This window comes from Chaetodon auriga, chromosome 18 (assembly GCF_051107435.1).
Source record: "Chaetodon auriga isolate fChaAug3 chromosome 18, fChaAug3.hap1, whole genome shotgun sequence".
In the NCBI taxonomy this organism is placed as follows: Eukaryota; Metazoa; Chordata; class Actinopteri; order Chaetodontiformes; family Chaetodontidae; genus Chaetodon; species Chaetodon auriga.
The window spans coordinates 5,750,001-5,771,787 of NC_135091.1; the positions used below are offsets into that span (position 1 = coordinate 5,750,001).

General features: G+C 43.9%; 1 protein-coding gene across 1 annotated transcript in view; it reads left to right on the top strand.

Moving 5' to 3' along the window:
* Nucleotides 1-21,787, top strand: part of rgs6 (regulator of G protein signaling 6) — a 74,751-nt gene that overhangs the window by 2,922 nt on the left and 50,042 nt on the right. The window contains exon 2 of the mRNA XM_076756875.1: nt 2,643-2,995. Coding sequence (XP_076612990.1) covers nt 2,768-2,995 — 228 coding nt within the window. The 5' untranslated portion in view covers nt 2,643-2,767. The remainder of the gene's footprint in view (nt 1-2,642; nt 2,996-21,787) is intronic.

Below are 21,787 nucleotides of genomic sequence, written 5' to 3' on the forward strand. Positions count from 1 at the left end.
CAGTGCTCCACTTACAATCTGCAGCCAGCCGGCCTCAGAAGTTAGCGCTGGAAACTGGAGCACACGTGATTTTACAGGAAGTATCAGACTTTATCTTAGCCAGGCGCTAATGCACTGCTAAGCTACGCTAACTGGCTGCTGCCTGCAGCCGTATTAGTCTTCTCGTCGAACTCTTCTAAAGAAAGCGTATTTCTTCAAATGTTGAGCGATTCCTTTAAATTTTAAACAAAGGATGAGTGAGGAAAAAAGCGGATGTGCTCCTAATTATCCTGCTGCTTGTCACTTCAAGGCTTGTCGTCAAACTGTTTCTTCTCCAACTCAGCAAAGCGGGCACTGCCTCGGGGCCCCAGACCCCCCCAGAGGCCCCCAAAGCCCTATTTTAACAGAGCAGTAATTGGCTTGTGGTAATACGATCATCTGCCACTTTGTTGTGGACTATGGGAATTTGAGGGCTCTGTGTCAAAACCCAGCTTTGAGACCTTCATGTTGTGCTCACATGGTGTATATTCCTTCATTAATTTCAAATCACATTACAACTGCTGGGGTCTCGCTCGATAAACACAGAATGTGTAGCTCGTTTTATTGGACACATACATCAGGCTCCGTACATCCTGAACATTATACACACTCAGTTTGCTGGTGTGTTTAAGTGAAGGACCTCTTTATAATGACTGTCCAGATTAGTTTCCTCTTTTTTATGGTCTGTTTTTGCTTCCTTGTTGCTTTCTGAAACAAACTGACCTTAGTTTTTTGTGATATACTATATTTGGATGTGGGAACTGCAAATGTGAACTGCATTTCCCATGTGCCCTTGCATGGCTAAGCACAGGTGTGCTGTGTTAGAAGTGATTAAATGCTATCCAAACATTTGCACTGGATCAAAACATGCAGAGTTTCTTCTCCTCACTTCGCCTCAGCTTGCCTGGAAATGAGAGCAGGCCGTGTCTGAGAAGGTAGGGAAGTTTTGATTATAAATTTAACCGACCTCGCTGGGCTTCAGTTCAGCCTTCTTCACAGCTGCACCACAACACCCACAGTTCCCTCTTCAGATACTGACAGGGAGTCTGAAGCCTCGACTTGGCTTTTTGCACACAAGCAAGTTGACAGCGACGACAAATCATTTGAAGAATGTGATTATATTGTCTAAATTGAGTTGCCATTGATCTTAGACAGCACAGGCAATTAATTTTAGATGTAAGTGTGCAAGATGTCAAATTCCAGTAGATCATATTTTGTAGCAAGCATTCATTAAACTGCAACGGGAAGACATGTAAACTATTACAATGCTGATAACTTGATAAAATTAGCATTTTCTTTGTGTAGTCTGCAAAGTCCATTTTATTTCAATCAAGCGAGGAAGATTTCCATAAACAACCTTATTTTGCACATTCATGATGTTGCATTCAGCCATTAAGGAAAGCAGCTGACTGAAGATGAATGTGCTTTGATGAGGAAGTGAAAGGCAGTCTCTTCTCCCATTAAGGATGAGAGAACTGGTCCCAGTTCTGGTTACGGTCTGTAACGAGCTGGGACAGTGATGCGAGTTCAGTCTGACAAGGAGAGATACAGTGTGGAGGGACGGAGGAGGCAGAGTCCAGAGTGAGGAGGAGGAGGAGGAGGAAGAGGAGCAGGTCTTCTCAGGTTACATCATCTGTTTCTCCATGTTTTCTCTCCTCTCCCTGTTATTTCCTCGCTCTTTACTCCTCTGCTCCTCTCACCTCATCTCAGCTCCTCAGGTGTCAATATTTTGACAGCTTTCAGACAATCAGAAAAGAGCCGACAGGTCTGAGTTATGGGACGTCAGAAATGTGTGTACACGGCCACAGGGGTCACATATTCTTGTGCTGGTGAATCATCGCTGTTGAATCTTAAATTCAAGATGGATGGATGGGGTTTTTATGCTTTCTTAATCAGAAATGGACATCTCCAGTTTTGTTTCTGCACTCTGTGAGCAATTTATTTGAATAATTTATGCTTTCTTTGTGCATTTGTCTTAACTTAGTGTCTCCACAAACAAATGACAGACAGATAACACGAGAATTGATATGCAGACAGGAAAAAAGGAAAAAGAAATGTTTTTATTGTTAACCTCAACCTAATTTAACATAAAAACAAATTTACGGGACGTCGGAGTGATGGGTTGCCACCGTGCAGCCAGAAAAACACATTAAGGTTAAGGAGGAAAAGAGTTATGCAAGTTAGGATGTGAGATTTCCCTCCTGCAGTTGTATCTTGTGTTTAAAAGTGGAAAACATTGTGAAAAGCTGAGTAAAGTTTGTTATTTCCTCTTTGCAAAAAACAGTGTTTGCAAGCCATAATATCACTATCTATAAAAGCAAATGAGCTTGTGATTTTAGCTGATAAACTGAGGCGACTCGGTCTGAAAGATAGAAACCTCTGGGACAAAAACAGAGCAAAACCCAAACACGATGTCTTCTGTTCTCCTGGAACTTCAATCTCATGTGACAGCAGAGGAGAGCAATTGCAGAGAGGAGATAACAGAGAAAACTAGGAGAATTTATGATGCCTTCATTTCATCCATCCTGTGCCTGCTGACAGGAGACGAGAGAAAAGACGAAGAGATGGGAGGCTTGAGCCCAGCCGTGAGTGCTACTGTCTAATTCATCTCTCTCTCTCTACAGCAGCTTCCAGGCACTAAGGAGAGATAGAGGACATAGAGACAGAGGAGGAGGAGAGAGACCGAAGCAGATAAAGAGGAGAGGATAACTTGACGCAGGAGAAGGAGACTGAAAGAGGGACTGTCGTGATGGCTGAGGCACCCCAGGAGCAGCAGCAGCAGCAGCAGCAGCAGGAGGAGGAGGAGGAGAAGAAGGAGGAGCTGCCCAGCACTGTGGAGGCAGCGGAGACCGAGGAAGGGTCCGAGGAGCCGAAGGAGAGTGTCCAGGTGACCCCGACCCGACCTCTGCTGTCCATGAGGTCCATGAGCAGCGTGGACCCGGACGACGACTCCCCCAACATGATCGTCTACAGAAAGGTAGGAGCAACACCTGAACGCAGCTTTCTTTGTCTTTTAGTCTTGTTGTCAGTAAAGTTTGTGACCTCGTGGTGCTGCTGGGTGCTGCAGGAACAGAGGTTTTGCCTCTGAGGAGGTCTTCCTGTTTGCTGTTGTTGTTGCGTCAGACTTTGGCAAAGCAAAGTCCTTTAAGAGCTTTAATGAGGACCTGTCCCCACACGCAGCACATACACATGCACTCATCTTTGCAATTAAGATAGAATTTATTGTAACAAAGTAAGAGAACCATTAACACTGATGGAAAACATACAACATACATGAGCTAACGTCAGTATTAAATGGGGTAATATAGGCCTGTTCTCTGATTAACGGCTGTCGGCTGGCTTGTGTTGCTGTGCAGATTTGCAGATAACACTTGTGGTACGACGTGCGCGTTTTCAGCTGTTTGGTTTGATCTGCCGGATCGCTTCCCACGGAGCACGAAACAGGAAGGTTTCTGCTGCTGTTCTGGAGCGAAGTGAGCTGAAGATTTCAGTTTCTGGACAGACGGTGAAAGATGGATTTGAAAACAAAGCCGACAACATGCTTCTCTTGGTCAGTAAAGGCCAACTTATTACATTTTCGGAGAGGAGGATTTAGGAAACAAGTAGCAGAATCTCTTTGTGACAAGCAGTGGGATTTATGAGCAACGTTAGCCACATTGTGAGAGAACAGCAATGGTGCACAAGACTGTGTGAGCCGCCTCTGGTCTGAGGTGGACAGAAGCTCTGGTTCATTAACTGAAACTGGTCCTTTAGCACCAGATCTCTGGCATGTTTCTGCATCACAGCTAATTGGGGCATGATAAAATCCTTCCTGCTAACAGGCTGCTGGCTGACCCTGACCTTTGACCTCATTGTGAAATGGGAATAAATATAGTATTCCGCTATAAATCACCAAGAACTGAATAAAAGACAACGGCAAGAAATGAATCTTTTCCAAAGTCGATGTCTTTTCCTCTAAAGTGAGAATGAATCCAGGAGCAGGTGAATATAGACATCACCCCCCCACAGTGTTTTATCATGATAGATGAGGTGAGTGAGACGGAGAGACAGGCTTTGCATGGTGCCCCGTGAGCCTGGAAGCAGCAGGAGGAGAGCGGTGATATGCCTGTCAGTACGAAGAGACGCCAGGCCAACAACATCGACTCCGTGTCAGGGCTGCTTACCGGCAGACGGCAAGCACGCGCGTTTACTCACTTATCATGACTGCAAAAATACAGATGGTGCAGGGAAGAGGAGATGAGGCAAGGATTGACGGGAAGTGACAGAAAGTAAAGAAACGTTTTGGGAAATGGGAAACTTTGAGTCAGCCATGTCTGTGTGGAAGAAGTGTGAGCTGAATGAGGCTGAAATAACTTTTGTTTACTTAATTTATAGAAGCCTCTCAGCACAGTGGACTACATTTTTATGGCATTTTGATGAAGTCAAAGTGAATTTTTATGAGCCCGCTCCAGCCTCCACAGCACTGCTAGTCAGCACAACGAAGGCAGAGCAGCCTCAGGTCGAGCCTCCTGCTGGGATTTGTCACTCTGCAGCAGCAGTGTGTTTCACCTTGAACTAGTAGCTGCTGTTGGACTGTGTTGCCTCAGAGTGTGACGGTCGGGTCCAAAGCATTGGCCTTGACTGTTTTGTTGTTCATCCATACAAGTGAGCTGTCGGCTGAGTACGTCTAAGTGTGACCTTAAACTGTGGTGTTATAATGTTAACTGTGGCAGGAGTTTCCACAAACTTTAGCAGGAAGTGAAGTCGTTACAGCCAGCAAAGTGTTAAAAAATACACAAAATGATCGCCCTCTGTGCTGTTGGTGTGTGTGTGTGACTTGATCGCTCACCAGGACAGACTGGACGTCCACACACACAAATCCTCTTGTGAAATCTTTGTTAGAAAGCAGCGTTTTCGCTGGAACTGCACACATGCAGAGTCAACCATAACTCTCACAGAGGTACACTTAGGAAAACACACAAAATAATGTCAAGTTTTGTAGTTTTATCGCGTTACATTTCTTTTCTAAATATACGTGCAAGACGCACTAAAACAGACAGACACAATGAAAGTGACGTTTGTAATAAGTGCATGTTCTCTGCTTTGTAATTTAACTGTTTGTTTTGCCTTAATCAATGAGCTTGTCGTATTGATCTCAGTGTTGTGACTCCAGTGTCTGATACACTCACTCACAGCTGCATTCACTGGACTGAGGCATAAGTTTATTGTTGTGTCGAAGGATTAGAGAGAACTTAACCTTTTCTGGACAGCGTCTATTATATATCTGCATATCAACATCTAAACATATTGATAACTAGCATGAAATATATGCTGTTCTCACCGCAGACTGTGTGTCTCTAATAGTATACCAGGCTGTGCAAATCTATACACGGGGAACAAGGCTGGAGGCGCAGCTGGAATTACACTGACTGCCACTGTCAACTTTGATAAATTACAGTATTCCTGATACAGGATTGGGGGGAGGGGGGGTAAAAAACAGGATGGGGGAGTGTAAAGAAAGAAGTGTAGGAGAGAGGTGGAGATAGAGACAGAGACATGAAGAAAGATGCAGGCTGAATCTGTGCAGTTAGCGAGTGCAGCTGAGCAGCAGATGAATGTTGGCGCTCCTCACACGTCCAGACGTCTCCGTGTGTCTGCAAACAAATGGCTGCTGCTCACAGCAAAGTAAAGGTTACTTCAGGTGAACCACAGCAAAGCAGCAGCTCAGCTGAGCTGTCAGACTCGCTTTCAGGCAGAAACAATACCATTACTGGAAAAAAGAAGAATCGTCGGCCGTGTGGATTGCGGCTTCGTGCACGCTGCCGCGTTCGTGTAAACATAATCCCACAACACACCCACTGCGTTTAATAACCAAGGCTTTGTGTGAGAGGTAGCACGCATTGTGGACAAGTCAGAAGTTGCCTACAATTTGATTAGAATAGATTAATTTTCATATTTCTTTGCAATTTGCTTACATTTGCAAGCTTTCTTATTCTACAAATAGTCTCCGAATAAATAGGGGGAAAGAAGGAAAGATGGTCAAATTGTAACCTCAAATCTAAGGCAGAAACAGGTTAACACACAATAAATCTGTGTGTGGATGTGGCACACACACACACACACACACACACACACACACACACACACCCTGACCCTAACCTTACTCTGAACCTGACTTTAACTCAAGTCTTCACCCTCAAATTTGATTATTTTACAGTATGGGGACTTAGTCCTCATAAGGAAGGTGAGTCCTCACAGTGTGAGTGTGTAAACATGCTTGTGTCCCCACAACCTGGGTAATGCACATAAACACACACACACAACCACACAGACACACACAAGCATTCACAGCACTCTGAAACATGACCACAAAACCTTACACGAGTGTTAACTGTGACACTTAAAAACTTATAATGTTATAATGTAACACACCTGGAAATGATGTATAATAAGGACTTACACCTGTCCTCACCACCAACAGCGGTGAAACGTCCACTGGAGTTTATGTAATATAGATTTAAGCTCTTACATAACTGTAATATACATAAACTAAAACCCACTGTTGTGATTTATTACAGAGGCATATTATACTTCAGATACGAGACCAGCCACGAGCACGAGCTGACCACCTTCAGCAGCCTGTGTGTTATGATGTTCCAATGCAATCAAACTGTAACGACCCACTGGGAGCCGTCTGGAGTCATCCAGCAGGGTAACAACAACACGGCCAAATGAGAGCGAACATTATCGAAAAATTTCCAAAGTCCATTCAGCCTCTCTGCATTGAAACGTGCTCGTAAGCCGAGGAACTGATTCACGACATTTGCTATTACACGAAAGGCTGCTTTGTTATGAAATATGTATGCCCCGGACTGCATTCCCATTAGTCTTTCTGGATGAGTCATCAATCATCTACGAGCACAGGCGGGGCGGGAATGCAAATCGTGCTCCCGATTCACCGTTTACAAAGCTTTGGGAGTATCAGCTCCACTTGATGCTGTTTTTTTTTTTTTTTTTTTTTTTTTTTCCATTTATTTTGCACTGACTTTTAGCTGATGCAGGGTCAGTTTTTAGTGGCTGAAGGTTAAAATGAAGGCGGGAGCTGATTCTGGGTCAGTGCTTAAAGAGTAATTAGGATGAGAAGTGACGCCCACAGAGAGCCATTCATCTTCCAGAAAGATGCTTTATGACTCCCTTTCTTCCTCTTCCTCCCCCATTTTATTGAGTTTGGTGGCTGTGCGTGTGTGTCTGTTCTACTGTGTCTGACTCTAGTCTTATTCTACTCTATGGTGTTCTATTCTGCTGCATCTTAATCTTTTCTCCTGTGAGTCTGTAGTCTGTTGTATCTGAGAGGAGAATGAAAAACTGCAGATATACATATAGTGCATGTCTTTGTGTCAGGCTGAATATCATTTTCCTGTGTCTGCTAGATTATAGTTTTCATTGTCAGCGCGTCCAACGCACGCACGCACGCACGCACGCACGCACGCACGCACGCACGCACGCACACACACACACACGCACACACACGCACTCTGTTTCTGAGCAGATGCTGGCTGACAGCTTTGAATTCATGCTGGTGAAAAGGTGAGTCAATACCCTGCACTCTTGTCAACAGTACTGAATCTCCTCCACTCTGTGTGTGTGTGTGTGTGTGTGTGTGTGTGTGTGTGTGTGTGTGTGTGTGTGTGTGTGTGTGTGTGTGTGTGAACTGACACTCTGGGGACCTGCTTACCTTACGGGGTCAAAACACAAGTCCCCATAAGGTAATCATTAAATTTTAGGATGAAGACTTGGCTTGAAGTTATGATCAGGGTTTGGCACGTAGAGGTTGTGTGGAGGGTAACTCTGCAGGAAATGAATGCAAGTCAATGTAATGTACTCTAAAGTGATGGAAACGTGTGCGCGTGTGCGTGCATGCGTGTGTGTATTCCAGCATATTGCAGCGTTTTTTGTCATCCTCTGGTTTCCAGCGTGACAATAGCAGCTGTTGAACTGCAGCCCTGTTTACTTACCAGGCTGTTTGTACAGATACCTGTTCCCATATTCCTCTGAGCTGCTGGAACGTGCCTGAAAGAGCGCTCAGAGGGTGAGACGGCTGTCGGACGCTGCCCTTCAGCAGGGGTTCACTGCCTTCAAGGACCTTTATTTTTTTTTTTACACCAGTTTGCCATGAAAGGCAGGATTTATTTGAATATTTATCAAAGTTTAGTGAGTCCTATTCTCCAAAATGGGCCATTTCTCTGCCTCTTCCTCCAAAACAACCCATAATCTTAACCCATCATTACAAGGATGTGCTCACGATTAAAAGCAACCGACCCTGACTGCTGGTTGTAGACGAAGTAGGAACAGCAGAGTCAGGTTTTGAAGGCCAACAAGTGAATTCACAGGAAAGTGTAACATTAGTTGGTTACCAAGCATGTTGTGGTCAATCTTTGAGTGAAGATGGTCTCAAATTGGCTTTCCTGCCTGTCAGCCTGATGACGTCTGCTCCTTTGTGCCCATTGGCTGCTTTCAGTTCTTTGCATCAGCATCCCTGTGTGGAACAAAGCCAGAGGCCAAAACATCCCCCCTGATTTCAGTGATGTGCTCATTGGTTTGGGCGTTTGCACCACCTGCTTCCTCCATGGCCTTCCTTCAAGGGATCGGTCTCGGGCCGAAACGTCCGCTCTCTCCATATTTCATAATGTGGCACTGCAGGCGGATCGCGGTGGACTTTGCCTGAGCCCATTGATGCTCCTCATGGGTTAACTATCGAATGACCCTATGGCCTTTGTTCTAGTGCCACCTACATTTTTGGCCCTACATCTTTTTTTAGCGGGATGCAGCTGAAAGCCTCTAAGGCTGCAGAAGAAAGCTGTTTTTCTTTCTCTGCAGGTAGATTAAAGTAATTGCACCTTTTTCAGTGCAATTTCATTTGTTTCGTATTTAAAACCCTCGAAGATGTTAGAAGTTAATTAGAGCTCTCTCACCACAGAGAAGATAGAGTCTCGAAATGGAGAAAATGTTCATCACATGTCAGTCATGTGTCCATTACAGCCACAGCTAATGGGCTACATGCACTCTGTTTGCAACAAGGAATGGATTGGATCAACACGCTCCCTCCAATCTTAAAATGACTTCTTTTACAGCAGTGAAAAATCCTGCAAAATGTTGAGAGACAGTCTGAACAAATCATGCAAATTTCTAAATCACAGTTTAGAACTAAGATGTTAAATTATTAACAGATTATTTTGCACAGGCTACCAGAGGCAGAGCCGATCTCTCATAAGCATCTTCTGTAGAGTTCAGAGAGCTCAGTTTCTGTCTATAAAACATAGCTGGAGTGTATTTACTTCAGCTTCAATGCTGCAACAGGCCTTCAGCTGTTAACATGAAGATTCAAAGTGCAAAGCCTGTGAAAATTATTTTTTCACACTAGCCTTTGAAGAGCCAGAGTATAAAGTAGGATTTTTTGTTGTTGGATCCTATCTTCTCACTGGCCTGGCAGTGTGTGTGCCTCTTTATTTTGCTGTTTTCATGTTTCGAATGCCCTGATAAAATGTCCAGAACTTCAAGGTGAGAAAAAACGAATCTTTATGTATTGTGTATTTTATCATGTCAGCTTCAAGTCTATAGGGTGGCTTTGAAACTAAGGCCCAAAACTCTTCTCTTGCATACATAACTTTAAATTTTCATAGATTAAAAGATTTATTACATGCCCAAACAGTATAATTGCATAGAGAGCATTTTGTTAAAGTGTTCTGTGCAGCAATAGAAACAATCCAGTGTGATTTAATGTCACTATTTAGATTTAATTTAATGACTGTATTGTTTATTGTTAACATGAAGTGTAGCCTGCACAAGGTGATGACTTATTTTATGCCTTTGTGCTTCTGAGCCCCTTTACCAACCATAAAATTCCAGTCATGCCGAGTCACTGCGATCCAGCGCATATTTATTAGGCAATTTCACATGGCAAAGATATTCATTGGTGAGCAAGACCGTGAATCACAGCTCGCTGAATCCTTCCACGGCTCCGTGCCGAACTCTGATGGCATCAGTATCCGAGCAGATACTGCGCATCCAGATTGTTAATTCGATCACGTCTTCAGTCACTTTTGGCTTCTCAGATTTAGAGTTTAAACCTTGCAGCTGGATTTATCGCCTCCTGAAAAAGAGAGGAGATTTTTCCATTTACCTTGGTCAGAAATTAGCTTACCTTGGTGTGCGGATGATTTTCCGACAAATGATGCGGAGCAACGTGAAAAGCATCCCCCTGCAGAGTAACAGTGAATGTTTACAGTAGGTCTTCAAGCAGCTAGACTCACATTGTGACCACTTTGTGTGTGTGTGTGTGTGTGTGTGTGGGTGTGTGTGTGTGTGTGTGTGTGTGTGTGTGTGTGTGTGTGTGTGTGTGTTAATGTTGCTGTAAAAGTGTTTTCTGGGTTTATAAACGAATACTGTGTGCATGTATAGACAAACACAACACTCAGTTGTGTATTTTGCCTGAAGTGAATGAGAAATGCTTCTGTGTGTGTGTTCATGTATGCATGCATGTAGGTGTGTGTGTGCGTGTGTGCTGCGCGCGCACGTGCTGCTTGTCACTTAGTGAATGACTAAGCACATCTAATCACAGTGCAGCCGCCTGCAGATATCTGAGGAGAGCTCATCACAACAGAGCAGGTAGAGAGCAGCAGGCTAATCAAATCAAGGTGATGGGGAGAGGCTAATTGGAGGAGTTTAAATTGCAGATTTTAAGATGACAGGATGATCGCTCTTATCACACTTGGCTGTTTTTCAGTCAATCTTGCTCTAGTTTATGTATTCCTGAAATATGAAGGCATGTTTTTTTCCCCTTAAGGACTGTTTTAGCCCCTGATGTGTTTTCAGTGAGCCAAGATAGTTGATCGGTGTATATGAATGTATAGATAGATAGACAGATCTGTCTTTTTAGCTGCTGAAAGCTCCAATAAGTTGATCAGTTGTTAACTTTGTTCCTCGGCTGTTTGGTGCTTGACAGATATCAGATTACGCAGGTTTTATTGGTGCCTGAAAACAGGTCGATTAGAGAGGTGATAGTGAACCAAAACAGTGAAGCTGTTAGCTGAAAGCTGCTAAAATGCTTTGTAGAGCTGAAGGGAATGGTAGAGTCTCTGTGGGCTCGTCTTGTCAAACTTAAGTGAAGATACTGTAGTTAATACAAAGTATTCTGTTGTCAGTATTCAGTAAACCAAAGCTTCTTAATGCTGTACACACCTCAGATATCTGCTTGTCCTCTGGTGTATTCACATGCTGGTGAGAGACTCCGACACCTGTTGTCTTGAAGCACTGAGCAAGCATTGAAACTGAAAACATGCTTTTCTCTTGTGCTCCTAAAAACCGCTTTAAAACTCACCTCTTGCGAAGAGTTTGAATCTCTTCAGCAGAGGAAAGCGATCACACTCTTGTCTAATTAAGCTCCAGAGGCTGAGTTCCTAGGTGTTAAGTTAAAAGTAATGGCTCAGGTACAGACGGGCGTCTGGCCGGGAGTTACTGCAGAATCTGGTGCTGGCAGTGAAAAAGTGGCAGCAGTCCTTCCCTGGGAGGGAGTCTTCCCCGGGCCTGCAGAAATAATGACATCCTGAGACCCCACTGAGTTCCTGTATCACTCACTTCTAATCCAACCTAATCCTCCTCAGTGTACACTTACAGCTGCACCCATTCAATGTGCTATTTCTGATTTTGAATGAGTAACTGGCACAATGAGTAAATCTTTGAATCTTTGGCATGTTTTGACAGATCTGAGACACAAACTGAGCGTCTTTGTGTTTCACCCACAGTCAAGTCAGGTTTGAACCAATGGGAGCTGATCCTTCATTACTCGGCAGTAATTAAACAGATTGATTAGAGAGCGAGACCCAGGCCAAAGGTTGGACTGTCTTTAATTTCTACTCAGTGGTTTGAGTGATTAAAAACAAGCTGCTGCGAGCTGCTGTGTGTCGGTTCGTATCCAAATATCAAAGCGCCGGAGCCCAAAGAAAAACATGAACAACTTTACAACCAGATGCACTCGAATGAGTCTGGTGTGAACCGGTTTCAGAGTTCCTTGTAAGCCCATTCGCTTGTTTACTCCTATCTGACAGCGTAGCGGGTCTATTGAGGCGTCGGCGTATTTGTCATGCTCCGGTGGTATCGGACAGCGGGTGTCAGAGGGAACCCGCTTGGCCTTGCTTCTCTGTCAACACTTCAGATTTCCACCGATTCGTATGAATGTAAAGTGACTGCAACCAATCTGTAGGTGCGTTTGGGAATTGGCAAGCATGTGTGGACATACTGTGTGTGTGTGTGTGTGTGTGTGTGTGTGTGTGTGTGTGTGTGTGTGTGTGTGTGTGTGTGTGTGTGTGTTTTGCGATGCACCAGTAAATTCCCATGGCTGTTTCTAGATTGACAGAGAGATACTGTGCACAACAAATTGATTAATATTCATATTTCTTGGCACAGTACATTTACTTAAGTGGTCTCCAAACTTTCTGGCTTTAACCCTGTATATACTGTATATAAACAGGGGCCAGTTTGGGCCCTTTGTCAGGTTTCAGCTCCACCAAGACTGTTTCCCCACCGATGAACGTCTCAACACAAACAGTATCATCCATTATTGGCTCTTTTGCCAATTATGAAGTCCAGCAATGATTTTTTCTGCTCTCCCAGCCCATTAATCATGTCACAACCTTAATCCTCCCCTAGGACCTCGACCCCAGGTTAACAGCCTCTACCTCTGAACTATATATAAAGAAGTTAAAATTAGCTTTAGCTCATCAAACCACAACAATAAGCCACCGCACATTGATGTATTAGTGTAATACACAATAATACTGTCTACTGTACAGCCACATGGGCCATTGAGTACTTTTAATTTTGAAGCTTTAAGCAGAATGCTTTTACTTTTAATGGAGTATTTTGCACTGATGTGCACTGCTTAAGTAAATGATCTGCTTCCTCCTCCACTGCTGAAAACAGAGTTTATTTGCAGACCTGTGATGTTTTCACCGCGTGACAGTAAAGATTTGCATTGAAGCAGCCTGACGGCACTTTTAAAGCGATATCAAAGATTATTTTGTGTCCTATTTCACAGAAAAATGTCATCAAATAATTTTTATTCTGTGCTATATTTACACAGGTTTATTATTATCTCAAAGGAACGTTGGTTTGCAGCCAGGGATTAAACGCGTACAACACAGGAGTACATGATTGGCAACTAACAGCGCTCTGTAGTCGAAGCATAAAAACACAATCATTAAAAATACTACAGTATGTAACAAGCCAATTATAGATCGGCAGTGTTCAGCATCTATTGAACTCAAAGGTTAGCTGGAGTACTTCTCTTGCATGTGTGTGTAGGGGAGAGGGAGTGTGTTCTTAGCGTGTGTGTGTGTGTGAGATATTTATGATGCAGATGGTGACTCATAGCAAATAATGAGCTTGGGCAACAGCACTCACTAAGCGAGCAGTTTGTTGTTTATCTGGGTTTGGTAGCACCATAATTCTTTGTTGTTCACACAGTGGTCTTGTCCCGAGAGCAAATTGTTTAATCCCTAATTAATCTCACAGATATTCATGGTGTAATAGGGATTAACATTTTGTTTTGTTAGGGAAACAATGACGCAGGCGTTTTCTGGGCTGTAATCAGGCGTAGCTCAACCTTCTCTCGCTTGTCAAATTTTGGCAGAAATTACAAAGGACTGCACATCAAAGGACTGCAACTACACAAAGAACGTTTGAGCTCGAACGTGTGCGCACGCGCACACACACACACACACACACGCACGCACACACACACACCCTCCCCACATTCAGACACAATTATGAAAAGAACGGGGGAGTGAGAAAGAGACACAGGCAGAGTTCTACAAAGTGGAAGTGAATATATTCAGAAAGGTGTTAATATTTGGACAGAAGGTCGAGCTCAGCGGTGAATAAATACACCTGCAGCCATTATTGTGCTAATGCACTGTAGGGCTGCTGCAGCCCAGTGTGGGAACACCTGTTTTGTTCATTCGCAGCAGCCAATCAAGCAGACGGCACCAAAATAATGAGGCAGTACAGTCCATTCAAAGCATGTCTCTCTTATCGTCCTGCAGCTGGGACGGGATGGTCCTGACTACAGAGGCACCAAAATATTCACTGTCTTTCAAATAGATGATAAAGGTGTTACAGTACATGCAGGATCTGAACATCAGTGAAACATCTCGATTTATTTTGAGGCATTATTACCAACATCTTTTATTTGAAATTTTATTGAAATCTGGTTGAAGGGCTGAAATCTCTGCACAGACCTGACCTCAAGCTCTCCAGCCAGAGGCCAATTTTTCAATACCAAAACGTGCCAAATGTTGAAAATCTCGGTCTCGTCTGCTGCATCACTCTCCAGCTCGTCCATAATGATGAAGAGAAAGACCAGTGAATGAGTGTGTTCAACCAGTAAGATACACAAGAAGCTCCAGGACCAGACTTAAAACCCCCACGAACAACCATCCAGTAAACAGCTGCACAGTCAGCTAATGCTGTCCATAGACTGTGCCCACTGTGTTATCTTAATATGTGACTGTAAAGACTTGAATCTGTGTGTGCTGCTGGCATCCAGATGTGTGTTTGGGGTGGGGGGGGTGGGGTTTCAGCAGTCTGCAAGTCTGTTACCAGAATCATAGAGGATGAGTCAGAGCTCCTGGACCAGTGATGATATCCTGTGCAAGTCAGGAAGTGTGATAGTTTATAGGAAATGTTATATTTCTGGAAATATGGTATCAAAGATGTGTGTGTGTGTGTGTGTGTGTGTGTGTGTGTGTGTGTGTGTGAGAGAGAGAGAGAGAGAGAGAGAGAGAGAGAGAGGCAAAAAGCTACTGATTGTGTTGATTAGTCTCAGTTATTTCCAGTAACATCAAAACATAATTGGACAATGTCACATTAGGATGTTAAAATGGCACAAACTAAAATTATTGTTCGTGTTGCACACTCACGAGAAAGGCCAGTGCTCGTTGACAACACGCTGTTTTGAACTTTAAAGTCAAAGAACATCCCTCCGTTTCTCTGAGGGCAAGTTTAAAGCGCCTATTTGCTCCTCTTTGACACGTTAATGCGGGATAGAAGCAGGTTACTGGACCACAAGCTACCAGAATGCCACCGACTACATCAGAGAGAAAACATGCATCCAGGCCAGTGTTGTGTGTTGTGTGAGGTGGATGAGATATAACGGGCCTTCACTCGACCATCTGAGGGAGCTCGGGGACGGCAGGTACCAGAGGTACCAGGGGTTGCAGCACCAAGTGGCAGGTTATGACTAATGAATGTGAACTTTTGTCAGGCACGCTCCCCATGTAGCCCCGGGTCCATTAGAGAACTTGGATGGACACATTGAACACACACACACACACACACACACACACACACACACACACACACACACACACACGAAAGGGAAAAGACAACCCACACTTAGCTGATGGATGATACGGAAGTAGGACCACACATCGTTTTTCCATTAGCGTCTCCTCTCATTCTGCTCTGTCTCTTACTCTGCCTGCCCCAATCAATCCTCGGCTGCACGCTCTGCCTCTCCTCAGCTGCTGAGTTGTTTGCTTTCCATCTCCTGCGCTCTAGTGTCCAGTTTGATTTCCACCCTTCTGGTATTCTGCGATGTGTTCATTGACAGACAGAAACACAAATTTCCCCGTGCGGCCGCAGACTCCTGTGCTTCTTTGTCCGTCTCGGTCAGTTGACCGTAGCTGGTTGTTGTTATTGACGTGGCGCTGGGATACCTCAAACCTTAATCAAGGCTAAAGATGACATGAATAACGGTCACTTGAGAATCATATCGATCGATCGTAGCAGGTCAGATTCCTGCGCTGCTACTCTTCACTTAGTGTTGTCATCCATTTGCAGTAGCCACATGCAGCATTTTTATTACACTCATAAATCATTGATATTACAACATTCATTTTTCAATACAATCATCATAAAACAGTGAAGACACAGACAAAAACTTAAAAAGACCACTGCCCCGCATGGAGTGTTTGCATTCGACACTGGGAACCGTCAGGGTGAATTCTGCAGGATGTCTTCACAGCACACGATGCGTTCGACTCCCGAAGGAGCCGCTGCTGTGAGGAGGGTAAACAGAGCAAGGAGCCACTTTCAGTTTGTGACAGGAAGCAAAAGGCTGCGAGAAACGTTCATAATGAGAAAACCGTTAATGTGAGATTTCAGGCATCAATCGTCTTATTCGTTAGACCTCAGTTCTGTTTAAGAACTGCTAATTTGCTTTGCCAAATAGTCTATCTTCTTACAGAAATCTGCTTAATTTTGTCTTTTACTCCACATTAACAGAATATAGCCATAAAAATAACATGTGTGTTCATTTAGAGTGTTTTTCCAGTCCAGGAAGTGACATCCTTTCTAGGTTATTATTTAGCGCACTGCACATATTCTTTTATCATCTCCACCAGGTGTTAGCTTCGACCGTTTGGTTCAGTGTGTGTGCGTGTGTGTGTTTGCATTTCACAGCTAATCTCACATGGAGCTGGAGTGGATGCTGTTGGGAAAACAATTGAAATACGTCGACAGTGAGCATTTTGCAGATATGCTCAGTTTGAATATTTTCCGATGGCAGCGAACAGTTTCAAGCTGAGCGATATTATGTTTCCTACAAAGATTTCTATATATGCACATCATTTTTTTTTAGAAGACAGGGTTCCTCTCGCTCCGCTCTTCCCCCCTTATTTCCACTTAATGTTTCCCTTTCCCTCGCCAGCCTGTTTCACTTTTACTTCCTCTCTCTCCACCCCATCTCTTATTGTAAATTTTGTCTCGGTGTTGGCAGAGAAATACTTCAGTAAAGTGAGAAGTAGGACAGACAGTGTCTCAGCTCCACTGGGAACAGAGCCAAGGGAAACTCAGCAGCTCAGTGCATGTGGACTTATTGGGGTTAAAACAACTCTAAAGCCCCATCTCGAGTTTGACCCATCTAGAAAAAGACGTCTGATACCCATGGGTGCAAGGACAGTTCATGAATGAGTTATAGGCTGATTAGCCGGTGAGTGAAGGATGTGAGAGGATGTATCTGTGAATGAACTTGTCTCCTTGAGCTGTAGTTCTGTCAGGAGCTCTCTCATCAAATGGTAATGGCATTATTCTGCTCTTACAGATGCTCCCTGCTGCGGCAAAACAGAGTATCCTCTTAAAATAACAAGCAAGGAGCACTGAAGTATAATCCTTCCAGTGGGGATCAGTTTAGAAATAAAGGCCCCCCAGGGTGCGTAAAAAGAGAGCCGAATCAAAGCAGGTGGAGGCTGAGGTTGAGGAGGTTTCCTGCCAACACCAGCAGCAAATCACTTGTCAACATGGAGAGTGAATGTGAGCGGGAAGGCCTGCAAAGTGGCTGAAACACTGTGTGGTCCGCTGGCCGTCAGCTGACACGCTTGTGACTTGAGGTGCAGTCGCCTGACGCTTCAGACGTGGAAACAGTCCTCCTCTCTTCGCTTTATGTCAGAGTTTCAGGGCAGTAAAGTTTGACTGGCCCAACCTGACCTGAATACACTCGAGCAGCTGAGGGCACCGCGTCCTCTCTGCTGAAAATCAATTATGAAAGAGGAGGTTTATATGATATAAGCCAAAAGAGAAGCTGGTTTGTGGTAAACCGGTCATTAAGTATTAAGAGCGTCTCCGTGTTAGGAGCCCTCCTTTGTGTAGCAGTACATCAAAGCCTTCTCCTCCAGTATTGTTGCATGGAACAAAGTAATTCTGGTCGCACAAATGGTAATATGACTGCACCCTCTGAGTGGCATCTCATTATTTGGTTTATCAACCGCTGAAAATTAAAGATCAGGCCAGACGTGAGGGAAGCACAGAAGGATCTGCAGTGACAGCCACCATGTTGTAATGTCCAGAATATCGCAGGAAACTATTCAAAAAGCTTGTTTGTGATGCCGTTCCAGGTAAAATCACATTCACCTGTTGCCTTACCTGCCGCCCTTAATGCAGGGATACAGTCCCTACTTTGCACACACTGATACGGTCTCTTAGCTTGGCAACCGCCTACTGTTGGCTGGCAAATCCAGTGTGACCAGCTTTCATTGATTTCAAGGAAGTGGTCCCTCCGTGAGGCAGGTTCAACTTCAGATTTTACCGACTGTTGTGTCAAGTCATCCGGAGCCAACCTGAAATAAGCTGAAATGAGAAGAATAATCAAGTGGGGAAACTGCATGATTAACTGGCTGCCATCAGAGTTTTAACTAAAACCCAGTAGTGACCTGACGGGCTGGCTGTTATTCTCTCCAAAGCTCTGTGTGTTTGAGCTCATGTGCAGCGGTGCAGGCTAAGCTTTTATACATGCTGTACTGTCTCTATTTGTTTCCCTCCTGAACACACACACACACACACACACACACACACACACACACACACACACACACACACACACACACACACACACTACCAGCTGCTACACTCTCTGCACACGCTCTGTTGGTAGATAAACACATTGGCAGAGACTGACGCCAGCCCTCTTCCGCTCAGCGACAGAAGGTTATAATATGTTTAATGGCTTTCATTTCACTTTGTTTCCCTAAGCTGAATTGTGATGCTGACCTTCTAGCAGGAGCTCAAGTGAAATTGTGCGCCGCACCTGAAGTTTTATGATTGGCACAGATGAACAGCAGCTTTCAGGCCTGCATATAAAAGAGGAGACGACACAAAAGAAGATGGAGAAAACATCTCCTCATGCGTGCGATTCTTAATTAAATCTGAAGTGTTCAGTGCTCCTCCTCCAGTCTGCACCTGACAATGCTCCCATTAAAAAAACACATTAAAATCTAATTTATTTCTTGTCTGAGACACTTTATTAGTTAAGCTGTCTGATGGCTCTACATGCGTGATTATCTTGACAGTCCATTCGTGAATATTCCCGTCTGAGCTGTCACATGAGGATGCCAGCTTCTCCAGTCAAGTGTAATTCTGTTATTCTATTAGTGAAGTGATGTGACAGAGATTCTTTCAGGATAGGATACTTGGAAACATGAAAATATTCTTTAGTTGGTAAAAGCCAGGTTCGACACATCGATATGATGTTATACAGCAGTACGTAAACATTTGGCCAAATTTAGCAAACAAAAGCAAACTCTGCAACACCACAAATACCCGGATGTTGACAAAATTCTCCGGTATGCATCGGACCAGTCCACCTCGTCTACTGTGTCCCACAATGCAAAGCTCTGGTGTGGTCACAACAACCAGCCGGGCCAACAACTGGACATTTTTCACAATTTTGTATGCTGTTTCATCACTAAATTCACTTCTGAAGTGAGAAAACAGCCGTGTAGATTTTGAATACTGGCTGTTTTATGAAACTCAATGTTGAATTACAATAATTTCTGACATATTTCATCGAAATTATGCTGCTATTGCCAAAGGGAAAATGACCAAACCAGCATGGGCATTAAAAAAAATACCAAGAATCAACAAGTTTTGTGAAAAGACACCCAGTTTGATTGATGCAAGGATAATGTTGCACTTCCAAAACAACATAAAGGAGGATTAGCTCCAACTCACGTTATATTTGCAGTGAAGTAATGCCACAAAACACCGTCAGTCTGGTTCCTTCTAATCGTCGGACGTTACCCATCTCTCAGGTAAAGCTTAATGTTTCGGAAAATCGTGAAAAGCCACATTTATCATTTGTTTTTCTTAGAGCAGAAGGGGATTGTACACAGCAGTGGTGGTTTTGCCATTAGCCGTGCTACTGTTTACTTCTGCTTCCTAAAACTGGAAACCAGCAAACTGCAAAATAAAGAAGAAAATAAAGAGCGGAAACATTTTTCCCCACGAGAAAGTGCCTTTGTTTACTCTTCTTTCAGTGGAAAAATACTCTAAAGTTCTGATATAACTCTGTACAGCAGCATCTATACCAACCCATATGTCATCACATCCAGTCCTTTCACTACTTATTCAAAAGAACCATGTATGTGTAGCTAACTATCAATCCTCAGTATGTGGAGAATCACTGAATGTACTCTGTGTTGTGGTAAAATGCGTCTTTTTGATGGGAGGAACTAAGGTGACGGGAAACAAGTTCCACAAAGAAAGGAGGCCCGGGTGGATGGATGGGTCAGCCACAAACCGGGTGTAAGTTATTGTCACCATGATGACGAAGCTCCCCCAACCTTATCAAAGCAGTTATTTGAACCCAAACCAGGTCGTTTTTGTGCCTAAATCCACCCGAACCATAAGCGTAGCACTGTCATATCATTAGAGAGATCTGTTTCTCAGCAGTGGTTGGAGAAGGCGCAGACTAACGGGCACAGAGAAGGTGTTTGGCTGTTTAATTTGAAGGTCTCTTGATACATCTAGACCTGATTTGGATGAGCAAGCCATCTGTGTGTTTTGGCTTTGGTGCGTTTGTTATGTATGGGATTAAAACTGATCCACATAATAAAGTTTCTCTCTCTCTCGCCTTGGCTTTGCTTTGTGGATCCAAACACTGTAGTGAGGATGAGGAAAGACTGAGGGGATGAATGCATAAAGACATTTCACACTGTGTTATTCCGATTCTGTCGGCGATTTAAATCAATTTACACGCACCTTTACTTGTGCTCCTGCCTCCTGATATGAAAGAAAACACTTAATTTTCATAATCTTCAAAGACATCAAACATATTAGGAGCTTAGTCACAATAACCTGGAACACAGCATTTCAGCGAATGTTTAAAAATATATGTAGTCTCATTAAAGTTGAATCTGACGCCGGAGATGTCATTCCGCTCTCAGCTCATTTCAGTGGCAGTTTTAATGAAATCCTCAAAGCTGATGACAATGCCAGGGCATGGTTTAAATACAGGGAGCCTCCTGTAGTCATCTGTGTCCGTCGTATGAGCGCCGTGTGGTGCTTGAGGAATGGGAAAAGATAACTTTGTGCTAATATTCGGCTGGTGTGTGATTTTAAAAAAGTGGCCATGGTCTTATTCAAAGTCTCAGAATGAGCAACAAATTTTTCTTGTCAAAGGTTGATTCATAAATAGCTCAGAGCTCAAAGCATTTCAAAGTTTCTTACGAGTAATGCCGTGCATTTATCCAAGTGGGTCAACTCGGTCCTTTTCAACAAAACCGAACTCACAGCGAGCAAACGGCCTCTAAAAGAAAAGGCTCCGCAGAGAGGGAGAGAAAAGAGACGTTTGACAATTTTCCCGTTTTACTCGAGATAACGAAAAAGTCAAGGCTTTGAAAGAGCTCGTGAGCGAGGCTGAGGACCCCTGAAATCCTCTGTACACACTCTAAACTGTCTGAGTAAGAGCGGCTCGAACACGACCATCTCAGGGCTGAGATAACCGAGCTCACTTTGAACTGGGACTCTTTGCTCGATGCTGTCATTTAGATAAGCCTCGCTGTGCCTAAATGGCAGCCCCGTTAATTATCTTTGCCATAGTACTCCAAGTTGTCCCTCAGCATTTTGATGCACTGTTAATAATTTGGCCGCGAGATGATTTTGTTAAGTCATGCAAACAGAGCTCCCCTCTCCTCTCCTCCGTCTCTTCCTGTCAGCGGAGCAGCATCTCTTCAAGCTGCCTCCCGTCAGCTTCCTGCTTCGCTCTGAATCGTGACCGCCGGGGTGAGTCAGCAGAGCAGGGACACAGTAGGGTTACACTGCATATGTGTGTTTTATTCATTCCTCACATTTCTCAGCATGTCATCACGATGACTTTGCAGCTGGTGAGAGTTGGAGATGGGAAAAGTTTATTTGTGTCTCTATATCTGTAATGGCTTGCATTAGGTCTTATTACAGAGAA